This window comes from Zootoca vivipara, chromosome 17 (genome assembly GCF_963506605.1).
Source record: "Zootoca vivipara chromosome 17, rZooViv1.1, whole genome shotgun sequence".
Taxonomy (NCBI): domain Eukaryota; kingdom Metazoa; phylum Chordata; class Lepidosauria; order Squamata; family Lacertidae; genus Zootoca; species Zootoca vivipara.
The window spans coordinates 17,993,193-18,021,192 of record NC_083292.1 but is presented as its reverse complement, the minus strand read 5'-3'; the positions used below and the strand labels follow the sequence as shown (position 1 = coordinate 18,021,192).

Sequence of the window (28,000 nt, the reverse complement as noted above, 5' to 3'; positions counted from 1 at the left end):
CACTCACTTCCACCTCCACCTCGTTGGCATCTTTCTTCTCTTCTTTCACTGTCACGTGTCGCCCATGTTTCCTCTTCTCTTTCCTTGGCCCAGTTTCCTCTTCCAATTCATCCTCTATTGAGCTAATGCTTCTCTTCTTGGAACCTGAAGCCTGCAGAGATTAAGACACGCACTCAACCACCACAAGGAAGACGCATTGCTCCACGGACCATGCGGTCGCACTTCCAAAAGGCAGAGGCACAACACAGCTACGTGAAGGCAGGAAGGGGCCTTATGTTGATTCTGAACCCCTCAAGCGCACACTTGTTGACACTGACTGGAAGCAGCTCTCCAGGGTTTCAGGCAGAGGCAATTACCCAGAGATGCTGGAGATTAAATGTGAGACCTTCCACAAAGCAAAGTTGGCGAGCATAAGAGGAACCCTGCTGGATCCGGCCAAAGGGGGCCCGTCTAGTCCAGCATCCTTTTCTCAAAGTAGCCAGATGCCCTGAAGGGACACCCTATGTGTTTCTTATCCTGGTTTCTTAATGCTGGCCGCTGACTGTAATAATAAATGCATCTGATTGGTTTTTACAGAGGAGGTGTGTGCCTCACCTGGGGGTGCTTCACAACAGGCGATTTCTTCAGCGACAGCTGTCCCTTTGCAGGTTTTGGGCTGGGGGTTCTGTGGTGGCTCTTGGCGTTCTGAAGAGGCGCAGGGGGCACCCTGCCACTTGCTGCAGGCTTGGAGGCGGGCCTGACCGGGGTGGATGCGGACCTCCCGGGTGTCGCCACCATGTGATTCTGCGTCTTGGAAAACCTGGCATCTTCCCTAGAGACCAAACTCTGCGGCTTAGAGCTGCTGATGGCTGGCCGTGGTGGGGGCCCCTTATTCTGATGGCCAGTGGACCTGGAAGTGGTCAGTGGGGCAGGAGGCTTGCTGGGAGCATTTCGAATCACTTCTGGCAGAGGGGGAGAGCGTGGCCGCTGCGGCCTGCTCAGCGGATCTGAATTCTGTGAGGAGGAGGAGGAGGAGGAGAGAAAAGGCAAAGTCAGCTCAGGCTAAGTGCGGAGAACAGGTGTACAGGCAGCAATGGAAGGGGGTGGCACTCACCTCTAGTGTTGGGCGGGTGGTGACTTCCAAGGGCAGTTTCCGCAGGTCAGCATGGGAACGTATTGGAGTAGTTTTCTGCAGCGGAGCAGATGGAACAAAGCCATTGTGTTAAGAACAGCCACTGCTGGCTTGAAACCTACTCCCTTAGCAAACCTCACAGACCCGCTTCATCCCTGAGAAATTGTAGTAAGTGCCTGATGACTCAGTGAAGCCCCACTAGGTGAGGTGGGGCAATGCTTTTCAGACTGAGATTGCTACAAACTAAGGAGGGGCTGGTTTGCACACACATGCAACACCAGCAGCCGAACGTGAGTTAATATGGGAAATCGTGCTACCTTCAAGACAACACAAGTTCTCTATCTGTTACTGGCTCAGTTTACATCTGCAAACCACAACACTTGCTGCTATGTAGGGCTGAAACAAAAATGGAGAATTTCCAGTTCAAATTTGGGGGTGGGTGGGGTCACAAAAGCAGATCAAGATCCGGGGGGGGGGGCGGGCATTGGCTGCCCATATAATATCCTAGTGGCTAGTGGCTGTAATTCTATGACCCTGCCACCACCTGAAAGCATTCCAACAAGAAGCTCACTTGAAAGAGACAACTGAATATACAGCGTCACTGGCAAAGAATGAGAGAGACTGCAGATCGGGGGGCCCAGTGTCCAGACTTGCCTGCAGCGCCTCCAGCTTCTCCTGCTGCTGGCGAATTTTATCTGACAGCTCTTTCTGCTTTTCCTCCTGAGACTTCTCTTTCCGCAGCACACACAGGGGAACCTTCTGCTTCTGTTCAGGAGTTTCACACCTGCCAGGGAGAAGAAAAAGAAAGTAGGAAGACTTTACCAAGGCAGATGAAGAATGTAAACAGGAGCGCAAGTAAAAAAAACAAACAAACAAACCCAGAGCAAGTTTGATAAAAACACCTGCTCTGTCCAGAGGCTAAACTTCCACACCATACAGGCTCCTCTCTGTAATGAATGAAAGGACAAGGGGGGGAAAGATGTGGGCTCAAGTTGTCAAGCCTGTAAAACATCTTGTAACGCTGATGGGCTACGCTCTGCCTCCACAGAGGCAGTAAATGCTTCTGGAATCCAGCTGCAGAAAACCACAGGAGGGAAGTTGCTGTTGAGCCCAGGTCCTGCTTATAGGCTCCATTGCATCTCTCACCTGAATGATTTCTATGGTCTCCCATGTCTTTCTCCCTTGACTTTATTTACATGGCAGCATAAAAAACATAGGTTCTCTGGATGGCTTACAGAAAATACAAAATGGTTACTTTATAATAATAAAAATTTCAAATTTCAAAACAATGGTAAGCAGCATAAAATAGCTCTTTCTGGGAGCAGGAGAAATGTAACAACTAATAAATGCAGATACACAAGAAAGCTCAGATAACAGATTGAGAAAATCAGATTACAAGAATGTGGGTTATTTTAAATGGCCTAGGTTTATAAAAAAAAACCTCCTATGGCAAAGATGGGAAAACATATGGCTCTGTCAAATATGCCCCCCCAACTACTATTGCACAGTTGCAAGCTAGCTCTTACAGACTGCTGTGCAGATTACTAAATTAAGAGAGATCAGAGAGCTTCATAACACATCCTCACCTGTCCTGATCAGGGCTGGGGTTCATGGAACAAACCCAGGTGTCTGGGTTTTCCTGCTCCACAGAGCTGAGCTGAAAGGGGAGGGTCCGCCATTTCAGACACAAGTCTATTGACACAAGGACAAATCATGCCGTTAGCAAATTGCAAAGCCAGATGAAAGAAACCCACTCTGCACCCAGGGCCTGCAAGCAAGGACTTGTTAATGTGAACAAACACTAAATATGTAATTGTTTTAACTGCTTTTTAGGCAACTGTTTTATTCCATGTGATTATATTGTAAATCACCTTGGGATGATTCATAAATTTTGGATTATTTATTAAATTTATTAGTTGCTTTTTTGCCACAGCAACTCAAAGTGACTTACAATATTTTAAATAAGAAACAAACGTGTACATACACTTAAGCCAGCATTTAAAAAATCTTAGAGACAAATCTTTAAAAGAACTATAGTCGTACCCCGTTTTGCGGCCGGGATCCATTCCAGAGCCCTGGCCGCTAGCTGAAAAGGACACAGGGCAAAGTGGCGTGTCTGCGCACGTGCGCGGAGCGGTTTGCGATTCTGCGTATAGCGTGATTTACTGCTTCTGTGCACGTGCGAGCGGCAAACCCGGAAGTGACCCGTTCCAGTACAGTGGTACCTTGGGTTGAGTACTCAATCTGTTCTGGGGTGGGCCATTTGCACCCCAAAAAGTACTCAACCTGAGCGCCGATAGAGTGCGAAGCACGCACAACGCTTCTGCACATGCGGCAGAACCCGGAAGTAAACACTTCCGGGTCCGCTGAGTACGCAACTTGAAAGTACGCAACCCACACCGTACTTAACCCAAGGTATGACTGTACTTCTGGGTTTGCTGCGGACATTCGCCAGAATGGACGCTAGACAAGGTGGACGTTCGTGGAGTTATTACTGTACATTAAAACATCCCACCCACTGTAGGAAGCCACAGGTAATTAAAAGCCAAAGGCCTAGTGGAAAACAAATGCTTTTGTCTGGTGCCTAAAAATATGCAATGATGGCTCCAGGCTAGTCTCCCTGGGGAGCGTGTTCCACATGCGGGAAGCCACCACTCTAATGTTGCCAGCTTCCAGACCTCCTGAGGAGAGAAGGGACTTGGATGATGACTGCAGGGGTAAAAGTAATAATGACAATGATATGCCTGTTGTTTCTTTGCTTCCCCCCCCCCCCAGGAAAAAAGAACATCAAGAGAGGGCTGGAACCCCACCCCCTCCCCACTTCCTAGTTCCCAGCAAAATTAAGAAATCAGTTCCCAGGATTCTTTGGCGGAAGCCACATGCTTTGAATATGCATGGTGTCAATATAGCCTTTTATCACTATATTTTTGGTTGTTTTGCCGCCTAAGCCACTGCTGGGGCTTCAACTCCCTGCAAACCCCTTTCCAATCCTGGAATGCTGGAAACTCAGCACTACCAGACGTACCGCACTGAATGGTGGTGGGGATCTCCATGGCTCTCCGCCGCTTGTAACGCAATTCATTTGATGGAGGCTGGTTCCAGTTAGCAGATAAATAGCCAAAGTCATCCCAGAACTTGCTTATACCTTTCTGAGCTGGAGGGTTTAAAAAGAAAGAAAGGAAACATCAAGATGAGCGAGCGAGTGAGCGAGCGAGCAAGCAAGCACGCACGCACACACACACAAAATGTAATAACTATCCATTGTCCCTTCCCTGTGCCTAGCATTCCTCTTCCATGCCCAACTTCCCACCAGCTTGCAAGAGCAGCTTACCAATCTCAACATCTTTCCAGTACTGAGCCAAATGTTCTCCCATTGCCCTTAGTAAGTGCCGATACTCCTTGGCATCGGCAAAGTCCTGCTTGTTATGTGTCGGCTCCAAAACCAGGTAGGGGACGTCAACCACTCCGACAACACCGCCACATGCCCTGAGCGGGAGGAAACACAACAGTGATAAGTTTGTAGGCAGCAACCCAACTTCCGGCCTGAGGACAGAGTCAAAAGACAGGCTCCTTCCTTCCCACTACATCAAACATGAACCTGGTTCAGTGAAGGGCAGACGGAGCGGGGTTAATTAATTATCAAGGATGGAATAACTCATGGAGGTGAAGGCTATCAATGGTGACCAGCCCCAATGGCTATGCTGTGCCTCCAGAGTCAGAGGCAAACATGCTTCTGAATACCGATTGTTGGAAACCGCAGGAGGGGAGAGTGCTCTTGTGGTTGGGTCCTGCTTGCTGGTTTCCCACAGGCATCTGGGTGAGAACTGGATGCTGAACTGGATGGGTCCTTGGCCTTATCCAGTAGGCCCTTCTTATGTTTAAAATGAAAAGGCTTGATGCAATTAAAGGCTCCAGCAAACAGGGTCCCAATGAATGAATAAAACTGGCTGCTACAGCAGCTGTGAAATTTGTCCACAGATGAAGCTTTCAGTTAATGCTGTGCCACGAACAACATGCATTTGTTTCTAGTAATCATGAGTTGCACATGCATCTCTGCACAACATGGACAGGTGGTTCCCTATGATAATGTCCTGCTGGAAACAGGTTATCTAATCTAAGAGTGTCACCCTGACAATATCATCTGTGTAATGTGCAGAGCAAAGGCTCTCTGTCAAATTGCAATTAGGATCAGTTGGGCACCATGATCAACTCAGTTTGCCTCCTGTTCTTATGAACAATGCAGTTCACTACCTGAAATCTCTGTTTCCTTGAAGTTTCAACTCGTGGTTGAGGGGACCTTTAACAATTTAGAAGATGCAACTCAGGATATACATGCAAAACCAACAATGGATTACTCCTCACAATATATTTAACCATTCATATGCAATCAGAGGGAATTAGAGAAAGTGCTTTCTCCATATCCCTGGAACATATATTTCTGCTTTTTGGCTTTCCAGAAGAGGCATCTGGTTGGCCACAGTGAGAACAGGATGCTGGATTAGGTGCCGTGATCCAACAGGCTATTCTTATGTTCTTAAGATAGTAAGAACTGAATAAAGCATGCAAAATAACTGTGCAATGAGCTGAAGTTGCATAATTTATACAACTTGCAGAACGTGATTTGCCACAGCTCCATTTCCTTTTAAAGTACAGAATACACCAAGTGGAAGATGAGGGTGGGGATGGGGCTGATCAAGACTCACATAACACAGGAGGAAACAGGCCGATTCACTTTACCTGTCATTAAGGCAAGAACTAACTAGAGGTCTCTGCAAGAAACTCACATGCCACCCTCCAGCTGCGGGCCCACCTTCTCATACATCTTAATCAGTCGGCTGCAGTTATAGATAAACATCCCATCCAAATGCCGCTGCTCGATGTTCACGCCAAAGATGAAATTCAGCTCCTTTGGCTCCTTGAGGGCTCTGCAACAAAGATGTAGAGAAAAGACAAGCAAGTAAGGCTTGGATTCCATTGGCAAAGCACAGAACAGCCAACATATTTCCCAGTGCCCAGGAGGGCGCACATGTCAAATGCTTCCAACAAATAACGAGTGTATTGTGGGTTACTTATTGGAAAGTGTGTGGGGGGGGGGGGAGAGACAGGGGATTGAAACTGTATGGACGAGAAAAGGGTGAGTGTACAACAAATGTGGGTCTGCACATGACAAAAATTCTGACTTTTTTGCTGAATTCTTGATATTATACCCTGCCCTTCCTCTTGAAAACAAAGCAAAAACATTCTAGGTCAGTTAAACATTCCAAAAACAATTAAAATCTCTAAAAGCAGTTACACCCAGCATGATCTCTGGATTGCCAAGAACAGTGTTTTTCAACTTTGGTCAAATCCAGAACTGTCCATACCTCATTAAAACTTGAGGGTTGCTTATCAGCAGGGGAACAAAACAAGAGGCATGGAAGAACTGGAGCTGAGCTCTGCCACTCACCGCTGCTTTGCCTCCTTGATCATCTTCTTAACATCTGCTTCTCTACGCATGGTTATCGCCACGTCCTGGACTTGGCGCAGCATGACCTGTGGATGTGAAGCACTCTTAAAATTGTTACACAATCTTGAACAGTGGAGCACTACCTAAAGTTTGTGTTTTTATACACACAACTTCTCCTTAGTGGCCCTAAAAAAGCATTCTACAATGGTAGCGGTGAGACAGAATGACACCACCAGACACTACAGATCTTACCCTGGATTCCCTTGTGAGGTCCCCTCCCAAGCGCAGCTCCAAAGCACGGGCTTTGCTCTCAGCTTCCCGAGCCTTTTCTTCAGCTGAAAACGCAAAGAGACAGTAGAATCAATGCAAACAGAACTGCAAAACCAAAACAAAACAAAAAACAAAAATCCAGGCTCTCGGGGAAACTGTATTAGATGTAGTTTATCAGAAAAAAGCAAGAATCTACACAGCAGAAGCAAGAAGCTACCTCTATTCCAATGATATCCATGAGCCGACCTAGGGAACCTGGTTCAGAAAACAGACAGGATACGGGTGCATTCAGTTTAATGGAATGACCTGACAAAGGTAAAGACCAATGTGTGTGTGTTTGTAGATGCCCATCTGATTGCTGATCAAGTGAAAAATTCCTCAAGGAACACAAAGAGCAGGACTGGACTGGAATCACTTCGGCTATCAGAACTTTGAGGCAGCAGATGGATGGGCGGACTCACCCAGCCCTGGAACTCACCAATCCGAGCCAGGTGCTCTGTTTTCTTCACTTCCTGCTCTGCTCTGGTCTTGAACCGCTTGGAAGTATATTTGTACATCCTGCCAGAGGGGGCAGAGGCAGGAGAGAGAAAACATTGTGTTAAACAGCAATCTTTAGATACAACTATTGACCCAAAGTCCCTGAAGTCAGATAAAAGTATCACTTTTATTGTATAGTTTATTTAGGCAGCAAGTTCTTTATCGGGATTCTGTAATTTAGTGATTCCCAAAGTAGGTGGTACACTCCCCCCCCCGAGGGGTGTTACCTAGGGGGTGCTAAGAGGCAAGGGGGTAACGGGGGTGCTGGAGGTGTAAATAACTATGAGACTTTGAAAAACTGGGCGCCCTGGATCAAGATTATTTGTTGAATAAACTAAGTAGTTATATGATATTACTTGTAAGCAAGGTGATGTGGGCTCTAGATTTTGTAATGTCCTTTGAATGGACATTTTATGCAGTCTTACACATAAGAACAGTCTCTCCAGGCCACAGGAAGAGCCTTCTAGAAGGTTCTGTAAAACAAAGCACACCACCTCCCTCAACCTGTGCATTCCACACACAGGGCAGAGAGGCAAAGCCAGCATCTTCCCACAGGTGGAAGAGGGCAAGGCCAATGATCCTACATTTGGAAAAGATGAGGTGCTGTGCAGGGGCGAAATGGCACTGTTCATTCTGAGCTCATTCAGTCTTCCTTTTGTGCCGCGTTTCTAGGCACAGGTCCATGCTTTAAAGCTCTGTGTCCGAGCACTATTTTTGTCCCTTTGTCATTTGTTCCAATTCAGTGTTAAAGAGAAGACTTCACAGAGAAAGAGCGGAGGGGGGGAGCAGGGGGAGTGCTGACACAGAGATTTAAAGCACAGGCCTGTGCCTGGAAAGTGTGGGGCAAAAGGTAAGTGTGGACAAGCCCTATGCAACTTTTTCACCCTGCTGCTAAACTGTGGCAAGCAGGCACAAACAGCCCCCTCGTAAAGTAAACCCTTGGCTATGACTCATACCTAGGCTTGAATAAGCAGCAGGAAAGACGCTTAGTTTGCACTTTGTGTCCATGGATAAATATTCTCATTCTGGGATCAATGTAGAGCACAGCAGCATAAGCACGGAAGGAACGACGCTCTGGCTTCCTGAAAGAGGGAAAAGATCATAGAATCTTAGAGTTGGAAGGGACCTCAAGGGTCATGTAGTCTAACCCCCTGCAATGCAGAAATCACAGGTTCCCTGACAGGAAGTCAAAGGAGGCAGAAGGCAGAAAACCATCCGCAGCCCCTTAAAAGCAGCCTTCTACCCTTTCACTAGCTGATCATCATCGTGTGTAGAAAAGGAGACCAAGATTATTCACACATTCCCAGGGTGCAAAGAGAGTCAGGGCAACCCAGTTAAACCCAGGTAAGGACATACGTCTTCACCCAATCAATTTGGTTTGGGCTGAACATGACAACCCTTACGCTCTTCCCCCCCACCTAACTCAAAGCTAAGTGAATCTGTCTTCATTTCCCCAGAGGTGTCTGGAGAGCGACAGGTTCCTACCTCTGTGTTTGTAGCACCTTTGGAGGAAGTCGGAAGCCATGAGAATCTCTCTCATGGCTTCTGCCCTTATTCTGAAGGTTGCTGTGAAATTATTGGTCTTACTGCAGGGCAGGCATGATGTTCCACCCCACCCCCCTCCATTTCTGACTTTTGCCACAGTTAGTGCAAACTGAGAGAGGAATCCCTAACTCTCCTAATTTTTCTGTGTGTGAGAAGGAACTCGAGGGAGGAGACGGGGCAACTACAAACAACAGAAAGCCAAACTTGGTAGATTCTTCAGTAAGCCCATTAAGAGAACTCTGAAGTGAGCTTTCCTTGAAAGAGGATTAAATGTGGACATGGCTTTAACACTACATTCCATGTGTTAACATTCACACATTCCCAACTTTCTGTTTCTCAAGTGAATACCTGTGACTGACCATTGTCTCAATTCTAGATCCTGTCAGCTAGAAACAGGCCTTGAATTTAAACATTCCTCAAGAGCCAGCTGTGACTCCCCTGTATCTCAGAGTGCTCACAAGCCCATAAAATTATACTTCCTATATCTGAGTCATTCAACCCGCAATCTCCTCCGTGAAGGGTTAAATGAAGACAGAGAACCTCTACTTGCACCAAAGCACAAAAATAATTCAGCTGCTACAAGCAAGGGATGCCCTTCCCTATGAAGTAATTTGGTTCCTAGAAACAGACTTAGACATGAAGCTTAGGTTGCATCAAGCTTACGTTCCCTCAGGTGGTGTTTCAGCCATCTGGATGTCTCGGGGATCTGAGGTCACATCCAGCTCAGGTTCACCATTATCCATCAGTTTGAGGTTGAAGATTATCACCAGAGTCCCTGAGGCATCAGATACAACAATATTAACTCAGTCATATACCCATTCCTTCTTTGCAGGGAAAAACCCATAAGCATTAGGCTCTTATCATACGCACAAGCATCAAATTTGGCATATACAGTGGTACCTCTACTTACAAATTTAATGCGTTCCGAACACACATTTGTAAGTCGACAAAAATTGTAAGTCGAATCCCATAGGAATGCATTGGGAGAAAAATTTCGTAAGTAGAAGCAACCCTATCTAAAAATTCATAAGTAGAAAAAATCCTATTTAAACCGCATCCAAGATGGCGGACGGAGCTCTATTCGCAAGTAGAAACATTCGTTAGTAGAGGTACCACTGTATAGGGCTTTTGGGGGGGGGCACAAAACTCTGACCTTATGAAGATTATATTCTCACCTTTGTCCCCAGAGATCTTGTTAAACTGTTCCATTATTTCCTGCTCTGATTTAAAGGGAGAATACTTGTAAATTAGTTCAGTCTCAATGGAGAATTTCTCCATGTTGTCTGTCCAAGGTTCCCCAGTACGAGCATTCCAGGTGGGCAGTGGAACAATTACCTACCATTTAAAAAGAAAAAAAATAGACTTTAAATGGATACTTTCAAACTGTTATTAAGTAAGGCTGCAACTTCTAAAAGGTCCCAATTTATAAAACTGATCCTCCACTAAAAAGGCACTCCACCCGCCAAGGCCTAATCAACCCTGCTTTGGATCCTTGAATGTTTGGGCTAGCTGCAATGTGTCCTTGAACTTGAGTGATGCTTTTGGCTTGCCTGGACTGAGGGCAGAAAGGGATGTGTTGAGCCCACATAGAAACTACCCAACTGCATAAAGGTAAAATTCGTATTAAATGTGCTGCCTGCTTTTGACACGTGGGCCTCAGGTTTCCCAGAAAGAATGTGGCCTTTGGGCTGAAAATGCTTCCTCATCCCTGCAGTAGACAATCCAAAACTAACTATCGTCTAATGAAGGTCATCTCCAACAAGCTTTCAAGAAACTCCCAAGGTTTTCCATTATTGATTTAGCTGGCTCATAATCTTATTATTATTAGTAGTAGTTGTAATTTGTATATTGCAAAAAGTTGAAACAAATTTAAGATAGTGTAAAATAGTAAAAAAATAATCGGAGGACCTCATATTTAATACGTAATAAGAGCATGGCTTAAGTTAATACAGCTGTATATACTGTTTGATTTCTAAAAGTCACAAAATGTTTGCAAACCTCATCAATTCCTTCTTCCTCATGAAATGTGCGAGACAAGAAGAGGCAAGTGAGACTGTTCTCCTTCTTCGTGAAGAGGATAAAATCCTTGCCAATACGCATGGAACCCCTATCGGAAGATTTCAGTGTTAAGGTATATACCAACAAGTCTTACTCAAGATCAATACACTTATTATAGCTAATCACAGATTTGAAGCAGAAGCAGAGTACAGTGGTACCTTGGTTTACAGTCATAATCTGTTCCGGAGGTCCAGTTGTAAACCAAAACAGGTTGTAACCCAAGGCGCACTTTCGCCAATGGGGCCTCCCAAAAAAAAGGGTTGTAATCCAAAAAAGGAACACACACTTCCGGGTTTGACGTGGTTGTAATCCAAAACAGTTGTAATCCAAAATGGTTGCAAACCAAGGTACCATTGTACAGCTTAGTAGCAACATTAAAGTACTCTGCTATCCATGTCCTAATAGCCAGCATTTTTTCTTGATAACCAAAGATGTAAACTTGTTTACTGTTCCAACTTGACGCAAGTACCCAACACTTAAGTCACACTCAAGTGTGACCAAGATACTGACTACGGTAGTTCCTAACGGCACAGCAAAAAAACACAACCTCCTAACTAAATTGAGTGATACTTCACATTCAATCAGCACCTCTGTTGTATAAATCATAATGCAACATTTATATATCTGGGCACTTGCGTGAATAATATCACCAAACTTTCTGCCACATTTCCAGACTTCTGATATCTATCCTAGCTGGTAGATTAATAAGATAAAACCCTTGTTGATTAAGTGGAGGGGAACAGTTTTAATCAACAAGGACAATATTTAAGTAGGTTAAGGAAGACAGATTTGCTTACTTCTGAGACTATTTTGCTTTTGGTGTGTTACTTCCAATATGAAAAATATTTAAAAAATAATATTTCTAATGAATGACAGCATTAAAAATATACTTCCAACTGATATTTCAAAATATGGCACCTATGCTGAGATTGGGAAATACGTAAATTTAATAAAGAAATCAAAAGGTGTATGGTTATTCAACTAAAATTCTTCATTAGGGTTGTTAACCAGTTATCCAAAATAGTAGTTGGTTTTTATATTATTTTTCAATGGAGAAGACTTTTCCTACAAATAACTCAATTGTCCTGTCCTGTTGTTGTTGTTTAGTCGTGTCCGATTTTTCGTGACCCCATGGACCATAGCACGCCAGGCACTCCTGTCTTGCACTGCCTCCCGCACTTTGGTCAAACTCATGTTCGTAGCTTCGAGAACACTGTCCAACCATCTCGTCCTCTGTCGTCCCCTTCTCCTAGTGCCCTCAATCTTTCCCAACATCAGGGTCTTTTCCAAGGATTCTTCTCTTCTCATGAGGTGGCCAAAGTATTGGAGCCTCAGCTTCACGATCTGTCCTTCCAGTGAGCACTCAGGGCTGATTTCCTTCAGAATGGATAGGTTTGATCTTCTTGCAGTCCATGGAACTCTCAAGAGTCTACTCCAGCACCATAATTCAAAAGCATCAATTCTTCAGCGATCAGCCTTCCTGATGGTCCAGCTCTCACTTCCATACATCAATACTGGGAAAATCATAACTTTAACTATACGGACCTTTGTCGGCAAGGTGATGTCTCTGCTTTTTAAGATGCTGTCTAGGTTTGTCATTGCTTTTCTCCCAAGAAGCAGGCGTCTTTTAATTTCGTGACTGCTGTCACCATCTGCAGTGATCAAGGAGCCCAAGAAAGTAAAATCTCTCACTGCCTCCATTTCTTCCCCTTCTATTTGCCAGGACTACTCTGTCCTACTCTGGCATTAAAATTCATCAGCAATAATTATAAGGTAAAGGGACCCCTGACCATTAGGTCCAGTCGTGACCGACTCTGGGGTTGCGGCGCTCATCTCGCATTACTGGCCAAGGGAGCCGGCGTACAGCTTCCAGATCATGTGGCCAGCATGACAAAGCCGCTTCTGGCAAACCAGAGCAGCAAATGGAGATGCCATTTACCTTCCCACCGTAAGGTAAAGGCCCCTGACCATCAGGTCCAGTCGTGTCCGACTCTGGGGTTGCGGCACTCATCTCGCTCTATAGGCTGAGGGAGCCGGCGTTTGTCCGCAGACAGCTTCCGGGTCATGTGGCCAGCATGACAAAGCTGCTTCTGGCGAACCAGAGCAGCACACGGAAACGCCGTTTACCTTCCCGCCGGAGCGGACCCTATTTATCTACTTGCACTTTGATGTGCTTTCAAACTGCTAGGTGGGCAGGAGCTGGGACCGAGCAACGGGAGCTCACCCCATCGCAGGGATTCGAACCGCCGACCTTCTGATCAGCAAACCCTAGGCTCTGTGGTTTAACCCTACATGAAGCTGTAAAATAACAGAATAGACACCATAATCCAGATTCTTCCCATATACCAGAGTTCAAGTAGCTTCTGTGCCTCGGAGCGTCCATGGCAGTTTGATTACATGCAGATACGGAGTAAAATATATAAATGCACAACAGAGCAATGCTCTCCTACTTAGTTTCATAAGTTGTTGACAAGAAATTTCGATTTCAACATACACACTATTTGTTGCCCTAGTCCTTTTGAAGAGGGGACTGTGGCTCAATGGTAAACATGCTTTGCTTATAGACAGTCTCAAATTCAACAATCAGCATCTCCAGGTAGGGCTGGGAAAGGCCCTCATCTGGAACTCTGGAGAGGTGCTTCTGCCAGCATAGACAATGATGTGTTTGCTAGATGACCAATGGTTTGATTCGGTATGAGGGAGCTTCTTACATACTGTATCTGCAACATGCACTTGAAGAAACAGAGGTACAGTACAGCACATCTTAGTGACAGTTAAGTTTCTATTTGTCTCAGCTCTTTCCTTTTGTTCCATTTTGTACAAGTTCATACACAGGCTATCCTGTGAAGACTTGGGGTGGTTTTTCATCACAAGATCTTTCTGAAGGAGGGAAGAGCTAATGACAACCTGAGTTGATGCCAGTTAAAAGTACAAAATGGAGCCTATATTCTGTAATTCACACATGTGAAAGGGTTGCCCATTTAGTGTTGCAAATCACCAGACAAAATCAGAAAGATACCTTGAGTGAATATGTTTTGGTACATACTGAAGACATTTTCTGTTTATGAAGGCTTTCTTTAGGGTGCAACCCAGTCAACATTTAATCAATTGTCTGTCTGATAAATTGTTTCATTGCTTTTAGAGTTTTATGGATAGTTTTATTGTTTCAGTTTGTTGAATTGTCCAGTTTGTCCATATTTGCTGTAAAGGTTTTTCTGCGTGGTCATGAATAAGAACATCTTCCTTTGGAAGAATTGGGAAGAAACTAGATCTCCATTTAGAGTTGTAACTTTATAAATATTCTGCAATTATTATTATGCATTTTGTGAAAATCCAAGGAGATAGACCACAGGAAACACCTGATATTGTTGGAGGAAAGCAAATGTACATTACCTTCTTTTAAGCTTATAGTTGATCCATGTAGCTTTAAACCACTAGAGGGCACTGTTTGTGTAACAACATAGCCAGCACTTACTTGTAACCTCTGTTAACTCCACCCTAAAAGCTTAGCAATTTTGCTTGCTGTCCTCTCCAGACAAGATGTCTGCTATTTTTCTATCTTCACTCATCCTATGAATAGTTCCTGCATGAATAAAGCATTTGAACTCCAGAAGCTGTAAGTGATTATTGTTTAGTCATGTCCAACTCTTTGTGACCCCATGGACCAGAGCACTCCTGTCTTCCACTGCCTCCCACAGTTTGGTCAAACTCATATTTGTAGCTTCAATAACACTGTCCAACCATCTCGTCCTCTGTCGTCCCCTTCTTGCGCCCTCACTCTTTCCCAATATCAGGGTCTTTTCCAGGGAGTCTTCTCTTCTCATGAGGTGGCCAAAGTACTGGCGCCTCAGCTTCAGAATCTGTCCTTCCAGTGAGCACTCAGAGCTGATTTCCTTCAGAATGGATAGGTTTGATCTTCTTGCAGTCCATGGGACTCTCAAGAGTCTCCTCCAGCACCATAACTCAAAAGCATCAATTCTTCGGCGATCAACCTTCTTTATGGTCCAGCTCTCACTTCCATACATCACTACAGTGGTACCTCTACTTACGAATAACTCTACTTACGAATGTTTCGACTTACGAACAGAGCTCCGTCCGCCATCTTGGATGCGGTTTAGATAGGATTTTTTCAACTTATGAATTTTTAGATAGGGTTGCTTCGACATACGAATTTTTTCTCCCAGTGCATTCCTATGGGATTCGACTTGCAATTTTTCCGACTTACGAATGTGCCTTCGGAATGCATTAAATTCGTAAGTAGAGGTACCACTGTACTGGGAAAACCATAGCTTTAACTATACGGAGCTTTGTCGGCAAGGTGATGTCTCTGCTTTCTAAGATGCTGTCTAGGTTTGTCATCACTTTTCTCCTAAAAAGCAGGCATCTTTTAATTTCATGACTGCTGTCACCATCTGCAGTGATCATGGAGCCCAAGAAAGTAAAATCTCTCACTGCCTCCATTTCTTCCCCTTCTATTTGCCAGGAGGTGACGGGACCAGTGGCCATGGTCTTAGCTTTTTTGATGTTGAGCTTCAGACCATATTTTGTACTCTCCTGAATTTTGCATATAAGTTAAATAAGCAGGGAGACAATATACAGCCTTGTCGTACTCCTTTCCCAATTTTGAACCAATCAGTTGTTCCATATCCAGTTCTAACTGTAGCTTCTTGTCCCACATAGAGATTTATCAGGAGACAGATGAGGTGATCAGGCACTCCCATTTAAGAATTTGCCATTACATCAAGTGATTACTTCAATCTAATTCACCAAAGCTGCAAGGTGTGCCAACAGGTATTAGTGGTGCTCTCCACCCACTATAGATTATGGGTATCAACTGTCATGGGATCACATGACAGCAAGTGAGCTTTCAGATGTAACCCCAGCAAACCAGTTTGTAACTTTTTCTCAAACTTGTTCATCACCATGAGTTTAGATTCTCGCTGTCTCTCGACTATGAAATCCCACTGATGAAATGCAGGAAGCAATACTGCTGCCTGCCGTGGTTTTACTGTATTTGGATAAATGTGCAAATCCAGTGCCCTCTCCTGCTTTGTGGAGCCCATTTGGCTTCCTGGTATATTCCAGAGCTTAGGGAGAGGGAGCAAGTAGGGAACCTTTTCAATTGGGGTTTAGTCCCAGTTTTGGCACAGAAACTCCTTTGGTTGTCCTGTATGATGACCTCTATTGGGAGAGACAGGGGAAATGTGTCCTTGTTAATGCTCCTCAACCTCTCAGCAGCTTGATACCACTAACCATGCTATCCTTCTCGAGTAGCTCTCTGAGTCAGGGATGGCTGGCAATGCTTTGCAGTGGCTCTGGTCTTACTTGGATGGCCATTTCCAGAGGGTGATGCTTGCGGAGTGCTCTTCACCTCCGTGGAAGCTTCACCATAGAGTTCCTTAGGGTTCAATTTTATTCCCTCTACATTAAACTGCCGAGTGAGGTTATCTGGCGTTTTGGAATACGTTGTCAGAAATATGCTGATGACACACAGCTCTACATCTCCTTTACATCTGCAGCTGTCAGTGGATACGCTGAACAGTTGTCTTGCCTTGGTAATGAACTAGATGAGAGCCAACAAACTGAAGCTCAATCCAGATAAGACTGTTAGTGGGTGGTTCCCTAGATCAGATGGATGAGAGGTTGCCTGCTCTTGATGGTGTCACACTTCCTCTGAAGGAGCAGGTACGTAGATTGTGGGTACTTCTGAATCCTTTGCTGTCGCTTGAGGCTCAGATGGCTTCAGTGGCGCCGAGTGCCTTCCATAAACTTCAGCTGATGGCCCAACTGCACTCTTACCTGGACAGGGATAGCCTAACTTCTGTTGTCTATGCTCTGGTAACCACTAGGTTACATTATGCAACTTGTGCATTGGGGCTGCCGCTGTAGATGCTACAGAAATTTCAGTTGGTGCAGAATTCAGCAGCCAGGTTGCTCACTGGGGCAAGATAATTTAAGTATATTACACCAATCCTGCCCTGACTGCACTGGCTGCTGGTTAGTTTCTGGGCCCAATTCAAAGGGCTGGTTTTGAACTATAAAGCCTTAAACTGCTCAGAGCCGCAATACCTTAAGGACTGCTCCTCCCCATATGAACTGAATCAGACCCTGCAATTATCAGCTCAGGCCCTTCTTTGTGTGCTTCCTTCATGAGAAATCTGGAAGGTGGTAACACAAGAACACACATTTTCTTCAGCAGCTCCCCTTTGTGGAATGCTCTCTCCATGGAGGTTGAGATCTTTGGATGAAGAATGGTATACAAATTTAACAGATAAAATAAAATTTGAAGATGGCTTGCCAGAAGGTTAAATGGCCATCTGTCATGGATGCTTTAGCTGAGATTGCAGAGGGTTAGACTAAATGACCCTTGGGTCCCTTCCAACTCTTAAGATTCTATTATTCTAAATCTGGGAAAGGGCACAGTTAATTTGGATTTAGGGTTCAGTCCCCAAGGGTATTAAATCCTCCTTGGTTGAAGTTACTTGTTCTCTCAAGAACTCACACTGTGCATTTTCTTTTGCTTTCAGACAGCATGGCATAGAAGACTCAGCAGAACCCTTACCAACAGTTGCTGCTTAACACTTATCTGCAATGCAAATTCTCAGTAAAAAATGATGACGGTGATGAAATGGTTTCGTAAGACACTCCAAATGATTTAGCAGTAGGTCTCATCTCATTAATCACTCATATCACACAAGGACATAAGCAAGATAATTGGAATTAATTCCGTCTGCAACTTGTTTGTTCAGCAGAGATTGGTTCTTGTGATTTCTGTCTTTAATAATGTCTCTAGTGTCAAGCGTCAGTTGCCTCAAGGGAGCTATTACTCAGTCCCAAGTCAGATGATTTTTGCTCAATCTCTATTGCTCGATTCATGAGCAACATACCCGTATAACTCCTGGCATACCTAGCTGAAATACAGTGGTGCCTCGACTTACGAATTTAATCCATTCCGAAGGCACCTTCGTAAGTAGAAAAGTTCGTAAGTCGAAAAATGCCATTGGAAACACGATTTCCCATAGGAATGCATTGGAAATGGAAAAATTCGTAAGTCGAAGCAACCCTATCTAAAAATTCATAAGTTGAAAAATCCCTATCTAAAACCGCCACGGGTTTTTTCAGATGTCGAGACATTCGTAAGCGCGCGACCATTACCCCCAAGTAAGTCGAAAAATTCGGTTGTCGAGTCGTTCGTAAGTGTATTGTTATGAGTTTGTGGGTGCCAGCCAGCTATAACCCCCCCCCCAATGCTAGAATATAAGACAGGCTAGCTCCCTGTGTTGAGGCAATCACCTGGGTGATGGGCCATTAAGATAGCGAAAGAGAGGGGGCTTTGTGCCAGATTACAAATGGGAGGGGACCCTCCTCCAGCTCTTAGCTAGAAGCACAAAGTTTGAGGTCAGAGTTTGCTGTGGTGTGATCTAGCAGGGGAAAGCTGCAGACAGGAAATAAGAGTGTGCCATGGCTGATTTCTGCTTGAATCCAAGGCTGCAGCTATGGGAGAAAGAAGACACTTTTGGGGTGTTAATACAGGGAGCCCCTCCATCAGGCTCAGGTTGTATATGTGCGTGAACAAACCATATACTGTATCATAAAGAGATCTGAGTTTCCACTGTGCTTCATTCCCAAAAGAAAACAAGAACCCCAGGTAAGCGTCTGGAACCCCTGGAATCTTGCACCGCTCTGAGATTGGGGTGGCATGCAACAATAGTTTTCATATGAAATCAGGATTTCAGGCTGTATTCAAGTAATTTCTGTTCCAATGTTTGTAGCTACAGACAGCCATCTGGGAGCAGACACGTTTGTTCATGAAAATCTTCAAGGACTATCTGATACAGAAGACAACCAAATTCTTCTTAGCCAGATCAGAAGATTGCTTTTTTTATGAGTTGCTCTTTAAGGTAGTGCTGTGCAATGGCTACTCTGCCCGCACACTCTGGGGGAATCAGGAAATGTGCCCACACATTCCCATATTGTCCCCACTTAACATGCAACGACTGCTGGGTGGGATCACCCAGTATTTCGTAGGATGTTACAGTAATTTGATTATTACCTATAAAGTGCTAAGGGTATCGGGGAGGGGTGGGTGTGTATGTGTCTTGTCTTATACAAAATTGCCTTGAGAGAATAAAAACATGGAATGCTGTTGGCCTACAACTTAAACTTGATTCCTGAAATAAGGCTAAAGGACATACACAAAGGACATTGGTAGTGCTAGGAAGCAAGCCAAGTCAATGCAAAAATTCTGAATTGATTTGCAAAAGCAAAACTCTATTTTTCTTGCTTCTTATACCTCCTTAGCCAAACCAAAAGGTTTCAGGAGGTTGGGGTCCAAATACCTACGATTTCAAGCCATTCCCATACTGTCCGATCTGAGTAGATTCTGGTGACCGTTTAGCAGATTTACCAAACTGAATCACACTTGCAGCATCATCTAAAAACAACAGAAACAGGGGGGTTGTTACTTAAAATATGCGTCTCCCTAATTTTCTTTACTTCCTTGTCATAACAACATACAGGTTGCAGCCAATGCTAGTCCTACACAGAATAGACCCACTGAAATAACGGACATGACCAAATTAGGTCCAATAATTTCAATGGGTCTACTTTGTATGGGATTATTCATTCATTCATTTAAGGCATTTAGGTACAGCTTGGTTGATAGCATTTTTAAGTGGCATATATAAAGCATAGCCTTACAGAAAAATAAAAATAATCATGAAACCAAACATAAATCTAAACACTACCTTAAAATGCCTTCTGGAAAAAGAAAGTCAACAACTTTTAGTTCAACAAGGAGGGTGCTTGTCACCCTCCAGGAGTTGCCTTCAGGGGTGAGATATAAGTTTTCACCAATGAGACCACCCATCTGGTCCTGGAGCTTAATGTAGTTTCAGTTTTTTAAAAAACATTGTCAATTTCTTCCGGGGAGATAGAGCTATCTTAAAAAGGTTTCCTCATCAGGAGTTAGTGATGGTATAGGTAAGTTTACTAAGATATTGTGGATATCTTTTTTTGCTTGTGGATTGTGAAGTATATAATTTAGAATAAAAGGAGGCAAATTCTGAGACGTCTTTAGGAGGGAATTTCAGACAATTTGCGAAAATTCCGCTCAGACACTATTTTTGACAGATGAATTCTGGCTAAAATTCCGGACGTATGGCAGCCTTACTATATCAGTTAAGTCACTTTTATAACAGAAATACACCACTATCAGAACAGGAAATACAGAATAAACTAGGAAATTTACAAATCCCTTGGCTGCTAATTCGCCAAATCCACAGTTTTATGGCTAACCCAATTACCAGTAAGACTGTCACAAGACCACTATCCTCATTTGATAGTATTTCAATATACACAGGACAAGGCCCAGGTATAAAATCCACAATCTGTAAAATTCTAGTCAGTGCATCAGTGGGTTTACTTGACCCTATTAAACATCCAAGGGAATGTGATTTTGGCTATGAACCTGATCCAGGTCAATGGAATAGACTTTGGACAAAAAAATAAAAATGTCTATTTCAGCAAGCAACAGAGAATTAACGGTAAAACTCATATAGGTGGTACCTAACTCCTAGGAATCTGGCAATGATCTATCCCAGTGCCATACCATATTGCTGGAGAGGCTGCCCCATACCTGGTAAGTATCTTGTACAGATATAAGAGTTCAACTCCAGCAGCATGGAGCAAGGATAAAGTGGGGATTGTTAGAAGGTCCCCGGTTGGTATCCATAACTGGTATAAAACGGGGTCTGGTATATACATGAGTGGTGTAGTTACAGGTGAATTCTGTGCATGACAATAGAAGACCCATTCATCCTGATGACAGTAGAGGGAGCAGCAGAGATATTACTCCAGGAATCGGTTTACCCACTGTTTTCTGACTATTTATGGGTGATATGTCATGGGAATATCATGCAGCTCCATTAATGCCTTCCATAAACAAAGAAATGAACTGAAACCAGTGGTCTGAGATTACATTTAGCTGGAAGCTCAAAGAAGTGGAATGCCTGGTTTAGTGTGTGTGTCGGGGGCGAGACAGTAAGCCCTAATTTGGAATGAAATGCCCTATTTTGAGCTGCATATCCATCACAATTAAGATCACCAGCATTTCCTCATGAAGATAGGAGTTTAACAATGAACGCCAAAGAGTTGTTGACTCATAGTCTCCAAGGGGTAAACCCTGGGGTCTCTGGTATGGGGTCTTGTTCCAGGTACCAACACCACAGAACTAGACATAGTGTTTTATATACTTTCATATGGATAGGCACCAGAAGTCAGGAACTTCTCAGGAATGCACAGTGCCCCTGCAGGAGCAATATGGTAGCCATGGAGAGTCTCAAGCTTAAGTGGACACTCAGGATAGTAGTATCTCTGGTGGTGAAACAGGTTGTTGTTGTTGTTTAGTCGTGTCCGACTCTTTGTGACCCCATGGACCAGAGCATGCCAGGCACTCCTGTCTTGCACTGCCTCCCGCAGTTTGGTCAAACTCATGTTCGTAGCTTCGAGAACACTGTCCAACCATCTCGTCCTCTGTCGTCCCCTTCTCCTAGTACCCTCAATCTTTCCCAACATCAGGGTCTTTTCAAAGGATTCTTCTCTTCTCATGCGGTGGCCAAAGTACTGGAGCCTCAGCTTCACGATCTGTCCTTCCAGTGAGCACTCACAGTCCATGGGACTCTCAAGAGTCTCCTCCAGCACCATAATTCAAAAGCATCAATTCTTCGGCGATCAGCCTTCTTTATGGTCCAGCTCTCACTTCCATACATCACTACTGGGAAAACCATAGCTTTAACTATACAGACCTTTGTCGGCAAGGTGATGTCTCTGCTTTTTAAGATGCTGTCTAGGTTTGCGAAACAGGTAGTATCTCTTATATGGACATGAGATTAGTCAACACCGGCTGCTACACCAATCAGATGCTAAATGGCATATGCATCAGTTGGCAGGGCTCTCTGAGCCTGGGAGGGAAGTCCACATTGACAGTTCCATGGAGTGGTAAGCATTAAGGATAGTAGGATCTATTCACAGGAACAGAGCCCATCTTTTCAAGATAAAAAAATATATCAACCTTGCCTTTCTTCCTGCAATATTGGTTTGCAACTACCAAATGTAAGAGGATAACAAATAGACCTGATGAGGTTTTGTACATTTTATGATCCAAATGTATGATATGTTTCTGTTATCAGATCCTGCCTTGATGGCCAGTAGCTCCCAATCCCAGAAGTCATTTTCTTCAGTGGGGGCCTGTTGCTGCAAATAAAATGCTGCAGTTCTGGCACTGGGACAGAATGGCCCCCACAACCTGACTGGATGCATCTGCTGTTATTATAATGGTTGACTTGGGTGAGGGTGAACCAGAATGGGGTCAGAGATGAAGACAGCCTTCAGCTTTTTGAATGCATATTGCACACCTGCAACAGGGTCTTCTTTCTCAGAAGCAGTGAAAGGTGAAACCAGATGGGAGGTGGTATAAACAAGTCTGCAGAAGAAGTTGGCAAAGCCCCAAGCACTGCTGAGATCTTTGTATATCCATGGAGGAACATCGTTTTCCATTAAACCATTAGAAGGTCCCTGGGAAAGCTTGTGTTCACATAGTTGCTCCAAGACTAAGCAGACATGCTGTTTATGTTCCTCAGACTACTCACAGAAACTCAATATGTCATCTACATTTGCCGTCATGAGCAAGTCAAGGAAGTCTAATCATATTGCTGGCAAAGTGCTAGAAAGTTTCAGAAACAATGCATAGGTAAATTACTTGAAATGGTTGCAGAGGGTGTGAGACATGGTCTTCCGTTTATCCACCTCCAGGGTTCATACCAGGTCAATTTAGTAAACTATTGGGACCCCTCTGCAAAGAGTTAGGGAATAAGTTAGGGAATATAGATGCACTGGCTGGGGAGATAGGTGGCTCATAAACCTCCTTTCCAGGTTGTCCTGGAGATATTCCTACAAGACCTTTAAACTCTGGGGCAGCAATGTGCCCATACTGAAGGTCTGCTCCAGTCTGACGGTTGATGGGTATTAGGGTCAATGTTTTCTCCATGTGGTTGAAGGTGTAAATACTTGGACTTTGTAAGGCTTTAGAACTACTTCCTTCACAGATGTGACTTTAGGTCTATGTTTAGAACAGAGATAGGAATAGTAGTCTAATTAATCATATCAAACTGGAGAAAAACGATAGTGCTTATTTCTCATCTTATAAAAGCTTTTGATACAGTGGATTACACCACTGTAGCTCCTCAACCATTTGGTCAGAAAGTTTCATTCTTTCAGTTTATTATACTTAAGAGTTTGACCACTGGAGAGCCATGGTCAGCCATAGGGAAGCTGGCATGTGATGCTGCAAAGTTCAAAGCTCTTTCCACTGCACAAAGCCACCGGGAAAGATCCAGTGTTTGAAACTCCCATTGTTCTAGGGATCTAGGCACAGTTTACAACATTAGCGCAAGCAGTTTCTGAGCTCTGGGCACAGTACTGCGCCTAAGATTTCAGATTAAAACTGCAGAGTGGAAGGAAAGGAGGACCTTTTTCTGCCTCCCCACTTCTAGCTACTCTCTGAAGACTGGAGAAGAGGATTAGAAAAATTCACAGAGGAGGCTATCAATAACTACTAGCCATGATGTTCTAACTCCACTGCCAGAGGCATTGCGCCTCTGAATATCAGTTGCGGGAAATCACAGGTTGGAAGAGTACTGTTGCATTCATAATAATAGTAATTATTATTATTTATTACTTGTACCCTACCCATCTGACTGGGTTGCCCCAGCCACTCTGGGCCGCTTGCAACAGAATATAAGAGACCAATACGTTAAATATTAAATGCTTCCCGATACAGAGCTGCCTTCAGGAGGCTGTATAATTGGTTAATTACTTGACACCTGACAGGAGGGCATTCCAAAGGGTGGGTACCACTACTGAAAAGGCCCTCTGCCTGGTTCTCTGTAACTTCACTTCTTGAAATGAGGGAACCGCCAGAAGGCCCTCAGAACTGGAGCTCAGTGTCCGGGCTGAATGACGAGGGTGGAGATGCTCCTTAAGGTATACAGGGCCAAAGCAATTTAGGGCTTTAAAGGTCATCACTTTTCTTGTCCATTCCAGGTCACCCAACCACTGCCACAGTGTCCTTTCTCTTGGCAGATCAAGATGAGCAGGTGACAGCAAAGGTTGCAAGGTTTTTAACTGGGGCAATCAGAATAAGATCCACTATTTAACTATTGATTCAAAACCCTAAAATGTATTTTATATACGGTAATTGACTTTTTATTTCTATTCATTGTATATCGTATTGTTGTATTATTGCTATGGCTGATGCAAATAAATATTCCTTCATTCATTCAGGTCATCACAAATGCATTGAATTGTGCTCAGAACTCAACTGTGAGCCAATGTAGGTCTTTTAAACCGGTGTCAAATGGTCCCAGCAGCCACTCCTAGTCACCAATCTGGAAGCTGCATTCTGGATTAATTGTAGTTTCAGAGTCACTTTCAAAGGAAGCCACACATATCCTGCTTGAGGGTTTCCTACAGGCACCTGGCTGGCCACTGTGAGAACAGGATGCAGGACTAATGAGCTATTGGTGTCATTCAGCAGGCTCATATTATGCTCTTTCAGCAGAGTCACTTGATGTAGCGGATGGATTCCACCATTTTCATTAATGTTTGAAGATTGCTATCAGTCTTTCCCAGCCAGAATATAAAACTTACTGCTGTTAAGTGAAATGGAGCAACTTTTTCAACAGATTTATTATTTAGTAATCTATTATATTGGGACGCGGTTCGAATCCCCATGATGGGGTGAGCTCCTGTTGCTCAGTCCCTGCTCCTACCAACCTGACATTTAGAAAGCACATCAAAGTGCAAGTAGATAAATAGGTCCAGCGGGAATGTCAACGGCGTTTCCGTGTGCTGCTCTGGTTTCGCCAGAAGCAGCTTAGTCATGCTGGCCACATGAACTGGAAAAACTGTCTGCGGACAAACGTTGGCTCCCTCGGCCAGTAAAGCGAGATGAGTGCCGCAACCCCAAAGTCATTCACAACTGGACTCAACTGTCAGGGGTCCTTTACCTTTAATCCATGATATTTTAAACATTTTCAAAAGATAATTTTTAATACTGCTGTAGTTTTACTATTTTCTCCATGGTCACTTTGAAAACATGCTGGGAAGATGTTAATAGTCCTTCTACTGCACAAACACTTTGCTGTTCTTAAAGATGTATTTTGCTCTCAATTGGCAATGCTAGATTCGAAGTTTGCAGGAGCCAACGTGGCACGGTAGTATTCTGATAGCATGAGTGCATTGACTCTGCAGGAATATATATGGTATACACTTGGCAATAGTGAAGACATCATTATCACGGATGAAATGACTGGACAAGAGAATGGCAGGTTTTAATATGTCAACTGAACAGAAAAGGAGTATGCCAACCAGAAAAGAAGTCTGAAGTGCTGCAAATGTAATTTTCAATGTTAACCTCAGTTTTAACGATCTGCCAGAGTGTATAGTTTGAGGCTCACAGTACCCATTCTTGAAGATGACAGCTGGGAGGACTCTCTGCTCCTGCTGATACAAATTCCAGGCCAAATTCCACACTGGTGTTGTTTGCAGGATGTTTAAAAGACTTAGCAAAATTAGTTGTCAAGCAACCTTGTCTTCTCCACCAACCTGAAACCATTGAGGACCTTTCTAGGGTATTTTCACACATTCATTTTTCTCCAATTTGATGCGCAGGATCCAGACAAATGCCTGGAAGGTTCATAACTAGGCCATAAGCAGCTAGGCCATCCTGCAATCAGCAGTAAAATAATTCTCAAACATCTGGACATAATGCTGAACTCTACTTATTTCATGATCAAAAATAAAAATGGAAGCAGTGTACATAAACCCAGTTGGTGTGTGGGTAAGCAAATGTACACTTTGCCAGCTAACAGCATTTAGCTGTTACTTTTTTCTTATTTTCTCTGTGGGTGCAGCAAATTTTGCAACTCCTGATTGCAACATACTTCTCTTGGTTTGACAGGTGATATACCAGTATTTAAGTAAATCAAAATTCACCAGGTAATCCAACAGCAATTGGATTTTCTTCTGGATTTGGTAAAAATACCATGATGAAGGACACAACAGCTTGTGTTCTTAGTCCTCTGAACTCTGCAAGTTCAAGTACTCAGTCTTCAGAATTCTACAAGATCTGTGGGGATCTTCTAATATTCTAAAGTCCCTCAAGAGATCAAGTAGGCATAGTTTTGAATCCAACTGCAAAAACAACAGAGAAGAAAGCCATTGTACTAGTTGCCTGGTTCCTGTGTCTGACACAGGAGTAATTTCTTCTGAAGAATCTCCGTCATCTTCAAGATAGTCTGGAAGCAAGATCTGATTGCCTAATTAAATAGCGAAATTCAGAACGTTTGTTTTCGTGCTTCTGGGAAATGATGTTTTATTGTACTGCTTTTACTGTTTTGTTGATAGTTGTTCAGAATAAAAAGCAAAATTTTCTCACTTGAAGGCTACTTTGCTTGAACTTACACCCACATCCCTCTAACTACACTAGTGGCCAAAACTGTGGAAACCTTTTGGAAAAAGTGTATTTCCAAGGTCTGGTGGCTCATAACTCCAGTTTTTTGGAGTAACCAAAAAATTATATATTATACCAAATATATACCAAAAATTATATATTAATGGAAAGATAATTTAATGAAGAACATAATGCAATAACTTTTATGAAGGATTATATATCACAACAGCAGTTATAAATATGAAACACATAGAAAAAAATGAGATACATAAAAATTTTCACCATGTCAGTTTATACTTAGTTGGACAAACTTTAGCTTTAATTATGGCCTTACAATGCCTTCCTATGGAGTGAACCAATTTTTTTTTTAGTTCTGTAGCTGTAATAACATGAAACCAAGATTGAATTATCGCCTCTGTTAATTGGCAAACAAGTTTCTTTAGTCGGCTCCATAGTTTTTCAGTTGGGTTAAGGTCTGGGCTATGTATTTTAGGGCATTTACATTCTCATTAATGACGCAAATTCTGCCCACACCTTTTGCTGTCATACAACCCCAGATCATAACACTAACTGGGTGTTTCACGGTACAGTGGTGCCTCGACTTACAAATTTAATCCATTCCGAAGGCACCTTCGTAAGTTGAAAAATTCGTAAGTCGAAAAACGCCATTGGAAATGCAATTTCCCATAGGAATGCATTGGAAACGGAAAAATTCGTAAGTTGAAAAATCCCTATCTAAAACCGCCACGGTTTTTTCCTGGATGTCGAGACATTCGTAAGCGCGCGGCCATTCCCCCCATTCATAAGTCAAAAAATTCGGTTGTCGAGTCATTTGTAAGTCAAGGTACCACTGTAGGTGAAATGCAAATATGATATAAATCTTCTCCGGTGCTTCTCCTCATGTATTTCATGCCATCACACCAAGCAAGGAAATCATCATTCCTAATAACAAAGCTCCGTTGTTCCGCTATCCAGTTAACATGGGTTTTAGCCCAGTTTAATCTTTTCAACCTTTGTTTGAGAGATAACAATGGCTTTTTCCCTCGGAATTCTAGCATTTAGAACATATTCCTACAGTCTGTGCCGAACAGTCCTTGCACTCAACTTCACATTACATTGCGCCATGTCATCCTGTATACATCCAGATGGTTTTCTTATGTAAGCACAGTCTCTCAATTCTTCTATCGTCACTTGCTGTTGTGCACCTTTTCCTGCCTTTACCAGTCTGATTTTGTAGTTATTGAGTCTCCTTATACCTCTTCAAACATTCAGAAATGCAACCTTTGGTTAAGTTTCCACCAATTTTTCTTCTAATTTCTTCATAACTGTAGCCTTGTTCACTTAATAATACTATTTTATATCGCTTTCTGGGTGACCAGTCAACTCTTTATGCCATTTCTTTAATTTTACTAGGTTTTACAAGCTCACTAAATGAAAGAACAACAACAAAACCAACCAACTTGATAGCAATCACATAACATCAATAGCTGAATCCTACTGTGACCTGATTGGATCACTGCAA

The 28,000-nt window shown here is 43.5% G+C and overlaps 1 protein-coding gene across 4 annotated transcripts in view; it reads right to left on the bottom strand.

Annotated features, from left to right (window-relative positions):
• The window catches only part of MORC2 (MORC family CW-type zinc finger 2), a 48,240-nt gene that overhangs the window by 6,660 nt on the left and 13,580 nt on the right, over positions 1 to 28,000 (bottom strand). For 2 of the 4 annotated variants that reach the window (XM_035099052.2, XM_060269504.1), the window contains exons 5-20: positions 19,311 to 19,401; positions 10,908 to 11,016; positions 10,085 to 10,244; positions 9,573 to 9,684; positions 8,321 to 8,446; positions 7,306 to 7,385; positions 6,810 to 6,892; positions 6,558 to 6,643; positions 5,896 to 6,036; positions 4,443 to 4,597; positions 4,137 to 4,265; positions 2,698 to 2,803; positions 1,766 to 1,895; positions 1,094 to 1,168; positions 595 to 993; positions 8 to 151 (exon numbers count right to left, since the gene is read on the bottom strand). In XM_035099052.2, the coding sequence (XP_034954943.2) occupies positions 8 to 151; positions 595 to 993; positions 1,094 to 1,168; positions 1,766 to 1,895; positions 2,698 to 2,803; positions 4,137 to 4,265; positions 4,443 to 4,597; positions 5,896 to 6,036; positions 6,558 to 6,643; positions 6,810 to 6,892; positions 7,306 to 7,385; positions 8,321 to 8,446; positions 9,573 to 9,684; positions 10,085 to 10,244; positions 10,908 to 11,016; positions 19,311 to 19,401 (2,126 nt within the window). Of the gene's footprint in view, positions 1 to 7; positions 152 to 594; positions 994 to 1,093; positions 1,169 to 1,765; positions 1,896 to 2,697; positions 2,804 to 4,136; positions 4,266 to 4,442; positions 4,598 to 5,895; positions 6,037 to 6,557; positions 6,644 to 6,809; positions 6,893 to 7,305; positions 7,386 to 8,320; positions 8,447 to 9,572; positions 9,685 to 10,084; positions 10,245 to 10,907; positions 17,126 to 19,310; positions 27,407 to 28,000 lie in introns of those variants that run through there. The other 2 variants (XM_035099055.2, XM_060269505.1) reach the window with 2 other exon arrangements.